The 13272-nt window shown below is 32.4% G+C and overlaps 2 protein-coding genes across 2 annotated transcripts; one reads left to right on the top strand and one right to left on the bottom strand.

Annotated features, from left to right (window-relative positions):
• Positions 1 to 1968: 1968 nt before the first annotated feature.
• On the bottom strand, positions 1969 to 3766 carry Mulk (acylglycerol kinase-like protein Mulk). The gene is made up of 3 exons (XM_077430589.1): positions 3527 to 3766; positions 3157 to 3455; positions 1969 to 3089 (listed from the first exon to the last, which is right to left on the bottom strand). Exons 1-3 carry the CDS (start codon positions 3634 to 3636, stop codon positions 2236 to 2238), a joined length of 1263 nt encoding a protein of 420 aa, XP_077286715.1. The 5' UTR covers positions 3637 to 3766; the 3' UTR covers positions 1969 to 2235.
• A 1381-nt stretch (positions 3767 to 5147) lies between these two features.
• LOC143912374 (tRNA (guanosine(18)-2'-O)-methyltransferase TARBP1) lies at positions 5148 to 12282 on the top strand. The gene is made up of 8 exons (XM_077431654.1): positions 5148 to 5802; positions 8117 to 10166; positions 10249 to 10311; positions 10395 to 10722; positions 10803 to 11519; positions 11615 to 11772; positions 11847 to 12020; positions 12100 to 12282. The coding sequence occupies exons 1-8, from the start codon at positions 5148 to 5150 to the stop codon at positions 12260 to 12262; spliced, it is 4308 nt and encodes a 1435-aa protein (XP_077287780.1). The 3' UTR covers positions 12263 to 12282.
• Positions 12283 to 13272: the final 990 nt, after the last annotated feature.

Here is a 13272-nt window from a genome sequence, read left to right as displayed (position 1 = left end):
GGGATTTGAACCCGTGACCACTATGTTCAAAGCATTATGTATATGTTAACCATTAGTCTATTCTGCTGGTTTATAATTTGACGTCGTCGCGATGATATATACAATTTAAAAAAGTCACATACTAATACTAATTTATAAACTTCTCAGATTCTTCTCAGACAGCTCCTTCCAATTCCATTATTTTGGCAAATGAAACAATGAAAAAAATTCCAAATTGGTGGTGTAGGGGCTCCCAACATTTTTACTCCATTCCCATTTTCACCATCATTTAGAATATAATCCCCCCCCCCCCTTTTTTTCTCCAATACAATTTCCACGATTTTGAGAAAGCAGGGTTTGATCAAAGTTTCCACAATTGCAGGTATATATGTGGTTTTTTCTGCTTTGCTATATCTAGTGATACAACGTAAGAAGCTTCAATAATATTTTCGCTTTTTTTTTTAAATCATCCGTTGAATCCAGCTGTATTTTTTTATAAGGCTCTTCTATATTTCACTTCGCTCATTGGTCTGACAAAATATTATATTATATCTTACATTCTTCCGATCGTTTTTTTAAAGCATATCCTTGTGTTGTGGATGAATATACGTATGTACTTCAAAATATTGCTTCAAATTTGCTGGTTTTTAGAATCATTTGACAAAACTTTGAAACGTGAAAATGTGTGTATATAAAAAAGTGTGAATTTTTTTAATATAAAGTTTGATGAGAAAAAAATAAGAATAAGAATCCAAGCAATTCAGCAGTTTATCCCCTTAAACCCCCCCCCCCCTCCTGAAGGGGAATTCCCCGCTGGTTGGGAGCTCGTGGTGTAGACGTTTTATTTTCGACACAACATTGCTAAATATTATAATTGAAGAAATGCGATATTGACAAAAAATAAATAAAATAAACGCTTAGTAAAAAAAAATGTCAAAATTTACAACTAGAATATGACTGAGGTAGATTTCAATTTATTTAACCTAGTTGTTTGGTCAACCATATTTTAATATTATGTATGATGAATATAAAAAAATATGAGTATTGCTCCATCGTTGTTCAGCCAGATGAATGTTGAAAATAGAGACTTTTGGTTTGGTAAACTGATTAAATCTTTGATCTCGGACTCCGACCTTTTCCAAAAACCATATACGGACAAGTCCATGAGATGGTCATGTGCTTAATTTGGCGATACAAAATTGAAAAGTTACGCCTAGCAACCAAACAGGCATTCTTAGTATGCAGTACACTAAATATCTGCAGTTCACTAATTAGTCGATATTTATCGAATTAAAGTCTCTAAAGGGTGAACTGATCTAATGTAGGTTCATGAGTTCATAAGAAGTTACATTTTCGATTAAATTTGTAGCGCCATCTGTTTATTGTAGATATTACTTTCATGTCTAGAGTGACATTATTGCCTCATAATGTTACAAGTATCCTTATGCCTCTTACTACTTACATATATGGGAAAATATTATATGTATGTAATAAACATTGCATCACTCACATATGTATATAGAAGTCATTTTATTATAATTGTTTTGTAAATAAACTTTAATTTCACAGCCCACAGTGAGAATACATCAAACCAATATCCAATTCACAATGATTCAAGTACAAAAAGTCTGGAAATAATTTCACCACCCACCAATGGATATCTTCCCATTTCACACACATACAGGTGATAAATTACCAAAGACAAACAGCCAATTTACATTAGATTCGAACGGTGGTCAATATGAACTTTAACCCGGTCGAACGGGATTTGTGATAATAAATAAGGTGCAATAGCTGATCGCATGCAACACCTACAGGGCTCTGTACCACATGCTGAGACTGAGGATATATGGCAGTCTGCGGCGGCCACGAGTGCAATGTCGCTCACGCACGCCATCATATCATATTTGCAATTGTAATAACACCATCCGAAAGCACCATACTGCTTCTGATAATTAAATTGTTCGAATAAATTGCGACGGGACGGTTACGCACAGATTTTTATTCAATGACTGCTTCCAGGTTGAAAGGCAGCAATAAAAAACTGCACAATATAATACATAGAATACATCTTTCAAATTTTAAATCACAAATAAGTAAAAAGCCTCTGTAAAATCAAATTCTGAAGAAGGAACATGAGACAATTAAGCGTAATAATAACAGGAATTTTAATAATCATTTTAATATAATACATTATTACATTTTAAATAGCAACATTTATGTATAGTATGACAAATATGAAGTCAAGTAAACAACTTAATCACTTTTTTTGCAATATATACTAATAGCGTTCGGTAATAAAGTGATTTTAATAGGTTTAACTTCAAATTCTTCATTATCAATGTTGATCCATACTTCTTTTTCTGGTTTTGAAATATTTAAAGGTAATAATTCAACAGTGCGCACTTGAATATCTTTGACATCATCTGGAAGTCCATTTTTAACTCGTTTCCATCCTTCAGATACAAAATCAAAATAACCGAGGCCCATTTTTCCTAAAGCTATAGATAAATGAGGTGGCGAATTGTCATTTAATCTTTTAGGTTTTATATTCAATTCTGTAGTTTTAAAGCACACTTCTTCGGCAATAGAACAATTTTCGTTTATAATATGTTCAAAATTTTTATTAGGTGACTTATCTACTGTAGGAAGGAATATATCTAACCATCTGCCCTTTTTGGGTGGTTCGGGTAATCTACAGTTATTACATCCAGGGCAAGGTGGTGTAAATTTCAATGTACCTTTACATTCCCAACACAATGAACTTTTGTAACCGTTGAATAAGAAAGTAGCATAGTCCCGGAGGCCTCCGTAAATCCAATACTTATCTCGTTTTACAAATGCATCGCGAAACGCTCCCCATTCGATATGTCCAACAGCAAATATGGGTTTTCCAGGACGTTCTCCTTCTGTTTCGATAGCTTCGATTTTCATTACATCTTGCCATTGAGTTTCATTCTTGATAATAGCCATTGTTGCATCTGTGAGCTGACGAACTTTACTCAAATTATCGCCGAGCGGAAACATGTTATTCCCGAAGTAGTTTATTTGTCCAAGAGGTAAGATGCCAACGGATCGTTTACAATTTGTTTCTTCCTTACGTAAAATACCTACAATGAAAATAAATAATCATTGAAAAAATTTAAACAATAAATTAGCAATATAATGAATGTTTACCTGTGATCGTTTCACATAAAGTTCCATCTCCACCAGCAATTACCACGCATTCATTTTCTGGTAAGTTTTCCATTAAATCTTTAGCATGCCCTTCGTAATTGGTCTGCACAAGATTCACACTGATACCGGCCAGATGAAATAAAGGATCACAATATTTTTCATACTCTGTTTTTGCTTTGCGTTTATTAGCAGCTGGATTTAATACTACAGTGATGGAACGTGGATTACGGGAAACAGGCAAATTTTCTTCACCATACTTAGCCGCTTCTTCACAACAAGCTCGCATGAATAAATTTGTTCTAAAAATAAAATTAAATGTAATATAAAGGTAATATAACATATAAGCGAATTACCAAAATATTATTTTTACTCATAATTAGTTTTAACACGATTGACTGCATATGTTAACACAACTACACCAAATGTCGATTTTTTCCAATTATTACGTAGTGTTTTATAAGTTTTAATTATAAAAGCCATTGTTTAATACAATATATGACTTAAATTTATATGATAAAAACTACTGACAGATTCATTGGCAAACGTCAAAATAACCTCAATATACCTTGTGCGGTTCTAAGCAGTCTATTTTATGGCCATGGCTTAATGTAAGAAAATACGGTTCGGTGATTATTCCGCAAAAAGCGAGCTCTCGAACGTCACTAATATCTCAATCACGGAACATCTGGCACCTAAAAACTTCCATCAATTGATTGAGTTTTTGGGTGCCAGCGAAATTACGCGAAATACTGTACTAACAATAACTCGAGTGCCAGATATTCCGTATTCGCGATGTTTGTGGCAACAATTTTCGTGTGCGCGATCACAATTTGCGCAATAATCCTTTTACCGAAAATTTTTAGTTTGCAATCATTACATCAATATTTTAAATACGTTAACCGAAATTTTAACAGTTACTCAGTATCTTACTTTATTTTCAGCATTCATTTAATATTTTTAGTATGAAAATAAACTGAAAACGGTACCTATTAAGGTCTGTTCATACCTAGTCAGCACGTACCGACTTCAGCATGTATCCGGCCGTACGAAAAGTATTCTTTGGTACATTTTGTATGGGTATATTCATACCAACCGTCACGTTTACGTCACGGCAGGCTTACAGCAGTACCCGACATTTCCTGTTCATACCTTACAGCAACATTCGTCAACGTATCGTATCCGTTTTTTTGGCCATCGTGGAAATATACACGCGAATTACGTGCCATGAGTCTGCCGCTTTGCTGTTTTGGACCAATTATCGATAGTGACAGTTGACAGCTGTTCAATCTTTCGACATGGTTTTGGCGCAAATATTTAAAAAAAATTTAAATTTTTTATGGAAATATTTAAAAAATTTTGTCCATCATCCACAAGCTCCTTATACAGTGTCCAACACTCTCCTTCAGTTTTTCTATTTTTTAACATTGGATGCACATCAAAACGCCTCCGTGATTTTTTATTGCCTTCTTGAGCTTCTTCTTCCAACAACAACGCGATTATATATAATTTTTCGTTCGATAAACGTCGAAACATTTTTGCTGACTTGTATTCTGACGCGTAGCTACGAATGCACGTGTATGCATTCATATTGCATGTACTCGACAATACGACAATACGTCATGGCCTCTAATGTATAAGTAAGCCGATTTTGCCTTGCACTCGGCCAAATTGCTGTAAACGTGACGTGACGTGACCGCGACGTGTAGGTAGATATGAATAGAAATGTAATAAAATGACATATTTGAAACGGAGTCGTGCAGTGCTGAAGCCGTGCAGTGCTGTTAAGTATGAACAGGCCTTTACAGTATTTTTATGCCTAAAATTTTAGGAAATCTTAAGTGATGCATGGTAGACATATTACATTTCCTTACGGCCAAGTTTTTTTCTCTTCCATGTGGATTTGACGTTTAGAGGTTACCGCAATATCTTCAATGTCAAATAAGTTAAATTTTTCATTACACCTGAAAACTTGATATTGTGACAACATCAGAATGAGTGGTGTTTATCAGTTGTCCAAATTGCTGGAAGAAGACGATATTTTATCTGTACTTGACACCTTGCACTTGGATGAATATGTTATTGACCAAGGAATTGATAAAATCATTTCAAAATCACACATAAGCATTCGTCAGCTCAACACGCTCTTGGTTTATATAAAGTACAAGCTTATGTTGTGCCTGCAAGAGGACGAAGATTGCGAGAATGGCGTTATTATCGACTACGTCTTACAACAATTGCTTCAAATACCTGAAAACACTGATGAAAATTTCGACTTGCTGCTGAAAATCTTTTCCCACTCTCTAATGTTAAACAAAAAAAGTTTGACCAACAATGTTGAGCACATAACACAACAGTTGATATCTGAATTGAACACATACAAAAAACCTGTTGCTGACGAAAATGTTGCAAAGTGTATTGTGTATTTAACAATATTTGATGACTTGATTGCTACTTGCTTGCAGAATGGCTATATATTGAATTCTAGATTTTTACGTTTCGAATTCGGAAATTTAATACAGAGTAGAGATAAGAGAATCGACAATCATAGTTGGTTCTCAGCTGAATTAATCGTAGTCATCAGTCGTAAATGTTACTTGCACAAACGCTGGAAGTTCACTAAGGACTCACATGATTACGTTGAATTCTGTCAGTTGCGTTCTCATTCCAAAAAATTGATCTCAATTTGTCACGCTGACTTCATTAAGAAATGTGAAGATTCCATTTCCATAAACCCAAAATTATTTTGGAACTTTATAAATTCTAAACATAATAACAATTCGAATTTGACAATGATGTTCAATGGTGATGAGTCGTTCTCAGGTTCGAAAGATATCGCTAAGGGTTTTGCTGAGCATTTTAAATCTGCATTTGTAGACTCATTCACTCAATCTTCAAATAATAAGTTTCAAATAAGTCATTCCTTCATTCTGTCAGTATTTGAATTTAATATCAGTGATATGGAGTATGGGTTCCAGAAGCTGAAACCTAATAGATCTTTTGGTCCTGACTTTATTCCCGATTTTGTTTTAAAGGGATGCAAGTCCAGTTTGTTATATCCCTTGCTTCATATCTATAATTTATCACTGAAATATTCTCTGTTCCCTGACTCTTGGAAATGCACCAAAGTCACTCCAATTCACAAAAATGACGATAAATCTTTTATTAATAATTACAGACCAATAGCCATTGTTTCGGCTCCAGCCAAATTATTCGAAATAATTTTGCAGAGATTACTTTATAACCATTGCAGTCGGTTTATCATAGACCAACAGCATGGTTTTCGTTCAGCACGCTCTACGACTACTAATCTTTTGTCTTTCACAAACTTCATTACTAAATCGCTAGATGCAGGGCATCAAGTTGATGTGATCTATACCGATTTTGCTAAAGCTTTTGATAAGGTTGATCATTCAATACTTATTAAGAAATTGGCCAATTTTGGTCTATCGGATAATCTTACTGATTTTTTTACTTCTTATTTAAGTAATCGTCGTCAGTTTGTTTGTTTTGATGGCCATTTCTCTGATGTATACCTCACATCTTCTGGCGTGCCCCAAGGCTCTAATTTGGGACCTTTACTGTTTCTAATATATGTGAATGATATTGGCTCGGTACTTTCAGATTCAAATTTTTTACTATATGCTGATGACCTCAAGTTATTCATGAAAATTGATAGTGTTTCTGACTGTGAGGTCCTTCAGAGTAATTTGAACTCTTTATGGTGCTGGGCGACTAATAATCATTTACCTCTTAGCGTTAGTAAATGCAATATTATGTCTTTTTCTCGGTCTTCTAACCCCACCTTATATCAGTATAATCTTGGTGGAACTCCACTGTGTAGAACATTATCCAAAAAAGACCTTGGCGTTACGTTTGAGAGCAGATGGAAGTTTGGTATCCATATTTCCAATATGTGCAATAAAGCTTCAAAGATGCTGGGTTTCGTTTTACGTAATGCTCACAATTTCAATAATTTAAGAGTTTTGCGTCTTCTTTATAACGCATTGGTCCGAAGCATTTTGGAATCTGATGCCATTATATGGAGTCCCAGTGAATTAACTCACTCTCTAAAAATTGAAAGAGTTCAAAGGAAGTTCCTCCGCTATCTATATATGAGGGAGTTTGGATACTACCCTCAACTGTTTCCTAGTGCTTTTGTGCAAGGTTCTGTTGGCTATACTTCCCTATCTCATCGGCGGGATATGCATCTTGTGTGTCATTTCTTCAAATTATTAAGAGGTGATATTTACAACCCAACTATATTGGAAGAAATGAAATTTTGGGTTCCATCTCGCCTCATTGATTATCGATTGCGTCCATTGTTCCAAACTATTAAAGCAAGAACTAATGTTCTTGCTTTTTCACCAATCGCTCGAGTCTTACGCTGCTTGAATTTGGTCAGCAATCACATTGATATTTTCAATATTTCACCGGATAATCTATCCGTATTTTTACTGTTTTTTACTTTTAATTCAATTTAAACTATTTATATATGTGTTTTTTTTTTTGTGTATTATTTTCATTTTTGATTTTTCAATTTATTAATTCTCAATTTTTCAATTTTTAATTTTTATGTACAATTTTTTAAATGTTTTATTTTATTTGTTTTTCTATTATTGTTGTTTTATTTTTTCTTATGTATTTGATCTTTTATGTATTGTCTGGCCACAGTGTCATATTGGGGTGACCTGTAAAGACTCTGTGGTATACTTGTATATTAAAATAAATAAATAAATAAATAAATAAATAAATATATTTTCGAAAACTGTTCCCCAAATAATTAAATGCTGTCAAGATGTTACATTTTTGAATGTTATATGGCAAAAAGTTTCCGCCAATATAGATAATCTGCATGCCAATGATGTTTTGACAATATGCGTATTATCAGATTTTTATTTTCCACGCGTTTCAAATCAGGATAGCTTGTACAATGTAAGATCTTCTATTATTAAAAATGTAGACTTTTGGAAAATAATTCAGAATGGAATCGCCAGTGATGATAGTTTACTTCGAAAGTACTGTGTATATCTTGGAAAAAGAGCTGTAGATTTTGCATTAGAAAGTGATATGAATATAAGTGTAAAATTAAGCAATGATGACCATGAGTATTTTAAGTATAAGACTGAAGAAAAGATTGATTTTGAAAATAGTTGGAAAAGTTTTTTTATTATAATGGAAACTCTTGAAGAAAAGCAATCTCATTTAGTGAATTCGGCATTAAATTTGTTACCCAAATTGGAAATGCTTCATCCATCGTGGTATAATTGTGCGTTGAAACGGGCACTTATGCATGAAACAGATTCTATTGTCAAAAAATCTTTAGAACTTGCAATCACAAAGAAGTCTAATGCTCAATATTTAATGTCCTTTCCTTATAAACAACTACTTCGAGCATTAAATAAAATTTTTATATATGAAGATTTCTTTAAATTCGATAAAAATAATACTTTTTCTCTACTGAAACAGTTTCTAAGTCAAAAGGAAACATTGATGAACATCATTCGCTGTCTCGCCGCTGAGTCAACCTCATCAGTTCCAAGATGTTGCTTGAGTTTTGTTCTATCATCTATTGACAATATAGATTCAATACAAAACGAAAACATTCAAACATACATTCAAGAATTCTTGATAAATTATCCTGCCAATAATCCTCTGCTTGAAACAGCCACTCAACATTGTATGCTCAATTTTTATATAAATCAAACAAATTCATTTCCCAAAACTGAGGATTTTCAACGGGTGATTTCAATATTTCCCGAGCAATCACTCCAAAGGAATATGGATGTGTGGAATAAATTGACCATATTAATGAAGAAATTATATTACAAAGATCACACAATTGAAATGGGTGTAAATTTACTGAACGCATCTGATAAGGAATCGACTTTGAATGCGAAAAGTCTATCAAAACTAATATTGATACTTTTAGATGCCTCTGTTTTGAACGTCGATGAAACCATTGGCTTTTTCAAAACAAAACTTTCGCTTTTAAAAGAGTGTGACAAACGATCATACGCTTCAAATGATCAATTTGATTCCGCATATTTCCTAGTTAGCAATTTTTTTGTCATGCTACAAACAAACAATTCAAGCTATGACAAAAGATTTATCGAATGCATCACAAGCCAGTGTGATTCAGTTGCAAATTATCTATCTAGACGTTTGCAAACTACTACCCAAATTGATGATTTTGATTTGGTGAATCAATGTATAGAGACTTTTAACAATCTATTACAATGTGAAAATATAAATATTTTACTATATACAAGTATGAAATATGTAATAGATAAGGCAATTGTAATACTAAAATTACCGACTATTGATCTCGTTCAAAAATATTTTGCTGCCAAGGTTTTGTGTACTACTGCGTCATTTATTGAAAGCCGTGAATATTTCAGTATAAATGATAAAAAAAATGTAATAAACGATTTCTTTGGGGCCATTAATAGTGCCATGTCGTCGATTATAGCGAACGACAGAGAAGTAAATGGTAGAATTGTATCAGCCTTTAATCAAACTTGTTGTGAAATATATTATTCATATTATAAATTGATGGATACGTGGACCCGAGACACTGTAATAGACGTTAACAAAAATGTCCACGACTTTTTGGAAAAAGGTGGAAGTGGGTGTATAATTTCCATCGTAAAATTTTCAAGTATTGTGTTGGAGAAAATGATTAAAGAAGAAATGTGGCACGAAGTAAACATCTTATTGGATCAAATGTGGAAAGAGATTTTGGAAGTACGAAAGAATGAACAATTCAAAAGAAGCCTTAGAGAATTTGTCGCATTGTTGTTCAACGAAAGTGTATTCCAATCCACAAATATGCATCCGGTTCTGATCAATTTTGGAAACAGGCTGTTTGACTTTGGCGAAGTCTCTCCGTATGCTGTATGCATAATGATGAAAGCAATATCTTCAAAGCTGGCCAACAACGATTTGGAGGTATTGCTTCCTTTAATTGTTAGGGCATTGCTGTTTGGAAACGTTCCTAGAAAAGATCAAAGGTAAATTTATTTGATATGTGTAAATTAATTATAAATTATTATGGTGATAATATACATTAAATATCTGATGATTAACTTTCAGGATCGAATCTGATGTTTGCCATTTTTTTGAATCTCAATTATCTTTTATGAATTCCTGTGATTAGTGAGTACACAATCTACACCTACATACATATATATTATAAGCTTAATAATTGATTATGATTAACATTTTGATTTTAATTCTAGTATACTAAATCCTACCGAAGAAGTAAAAGTGTGTGGACTAGAAATATTAATACGTCAAGATACTGCTTTTCATGCTGCAATTACAGAAGAACTTAAACACAATGCTTGCCTTGTATTGAAACTCAAACATCGGTATCATGGCAACTCAATGAACCATAGAATTTTACTTAGAGTTTTGCAAGCATTGCTTTTATCGTGGAAATCAACGAGTAACTTGACGACTCTCCAAATATGTAATTGGTGTATTAAAATACTGACCAATCAACCGCATCATATTAGTGTAAGAATGTTAGCTGAATGGTATATCTCATTGCACTTGGTCCACAGTGTAAGTAAATTAAAACTAACGTTACATATGTGTATGATGTAATTTAAATATTCTATTAAATGCATACTTTTGGGTTTCAGGAAAAATCATTGAAAGATAATGTCGATGAGTTTGAATTGTTAAATCTGCCCCAATTATCTTATTTTATGATCATTTATCATGTTGTCAAACATCAAATAATACTTGTGCAAAAAAAATTATCATATCGGCTAAATTCCAACGAAAAATCGAGTTCAATCAATTCAAGTCTTGCTTGGACAAATTTTGCTTTTGCAATGGATACGTATATGCCATTTACGATGGGACAGTTATTTAATATTAGATTAAATGCTCAATATTTAACATATAAATTATATCAATTAGTTGAAACGGTAGAAAACAAAGACAAGTATGCCATTTTAAACAACAGTATAGTAAGTAATTTCAAAATGAGCTCCAATGAGAAAAGTTTAAAAAAAATTCAAGAGGAATTCTATGTTAATCACTTAGATATAATATTTCACTTGAGTGTTGATAATATTTACAATCGGATTCCACGTTTTGTGGGTGTGACTCCAGATGAATTGATCTCTTCAACATACTCAAAATATTTAGATGATATTAAAGCGAATGTATCGTTCGATTGTGCTGATGTAATTGTCTTTCCACCATTTATTGATAGTTCATATTCTGCAGAAAACAATGATAAAACTTCAATTGCTCTTGATAAAGATGACGGAGAGACGATGAACATTCAAAAGAAATTTATTCCATGGAAAAATATGTTGAATGATTTAGGTATTTTACAAGAAAATAATGTAAGTGCATAAAATACGTATTAATTATATCTATTATGCTTTATTTTCACCGAACTTAATTTACAATTTGAATATTTTTCTAATTGTTTTAATAGAATGAAAATAGTCAAAATGGTTTAATAATAGTAGCATCTTTGATCGATAAATTGCCAAATTTAGGGGGACTATCACGTACATGTGAAGTTTTTGGTGTGAAACAGCTTGTTATGAGTAGCACTAAATATATTCAAGATAAACAATTTCAGAGTTTAAGGTAATAAATTACTTTTTTTTATGTTTAATTATTTCAATCTATATTTTCATGCTTCTACTGTACTTTGTCGCCAGTGTATCTTCTGAGCATTGGGTTAATATTTCCGAAGTTCAACCAGGGTCTGATTTAAAAGATTATTTACTGGAAATGAAAAGAAAAGGGTACAAAATTATTGGAGCTGAACAATCTTCATCAAGTGTCAAGTTAACTCAATTTGCATTCCCGAAAGATATGATACTTTTGTTGGGGTAAATTGAAAGTTTTGTTCAATTATATTTGCAATCATTTTCTTTTTTCTAATTTAATTTTTACTTTATTTTGTTACAGACACGAAAAAGAAGGTATTTCACCTGATTTATTAGGAATATTAGATGATTGTGTTGAAATACCACAGCAAGGAATGGTGCGCTCCCTGAATGTTCATGTTACAGCATCCATATTCATTTGGGAATATTCGAGACAGCACGATTTTTTAAATAAAAATTTATAGATTTTTTTATAAAATATTAATCATTTATATATCATTTCTGTTATTATAAATATATTTTTTTAAAAACATTGAAAAATTAGTTTACATATTGTGCAACATTTTTTTATCAGGGCTGTGTAGTCGTTAAAAAAAATCACGACTCCGAGTCCGATTCCGATATTTACCAACAACACGACTCCGACTCAAAATGTTAAATTTTATCAGGTTGTTTTCCTATATTTGCAAATATTTTTCATTTTATAGGCATAAAAATAAAACAAGATCAAATCAATTTTTTTAAATTATTTATTTGAATTTATTCTTAAAAACAACATTGCTTTTAATAAATCTGTATTCATAGAAGCTCTCAAATCAGAATTAAGGCTTTTAAGAGCAGAAAATACGTAAATGTTGTAACGATCAACGCTGATTTTTTTATGATTTCTGGGTACTGCTGTATTGCCATTTTAACATTTAAATTATTAGCTCGGTCAATTTTTTCCACCATTTTCAATGCATCGTAAAATTCATTTTTAAATTTTGAAATGGAGTCTTCTTTATTTGCTATATTATAGCAAAGTTTGGTCGGAGTCGCTTATTTTTCACGACTCCGACTTCAACTCCGACTCCGGCCAAAACAGCGCGACTCCACGTCTCCGATTCTGACTCCGCAGCCCTGTTTTTTATATTCACATTATTGGAGAGCATGCATATATTTATTTCATTTTAATTGAATGTTCATTTCAATTGAAAGAATATTTCATTGAATTTTCAAGATTTGTATAATTTTTGTCAAAAATTATATGAATTTTTAGATTAAATAACGGGTTTCCGGAAACTTCTGATTTTTAACAACGGGTTTCCGGAAACCCATGGAAACCATTAGGGTAACACCACTGGTATGTCGAATCGAAACGACTATTATATTACGGCGAGCTTTATCGCAGATACACAAACACACAGAATAGTGTTACTATATATATGATTATATAAGCAAAGCTTTTTCATCCGGCAAAGGTGCATTATACATA

This window comes from Arctopsyche grandis, chromosome 5 (assembly GCF_051622035.1).
Source record: "Arctopsyche grandis isolate Sample6627 chromosome 5, ASM5162203v2, whole genome shotgun sequence".
NCBI classification, from domain to species: domain Eukaryota; kingdom Metazoa; phylum Arthropoda; class Insecta; order Trichoptera; family Hydropsychidae; genus Arctopsyche; species Arctopsyche grandis.
Note: the sequence above shows the minus strand (reverse complement) of the source record. Positions and strands in the feature narration are given on the sequence as shown.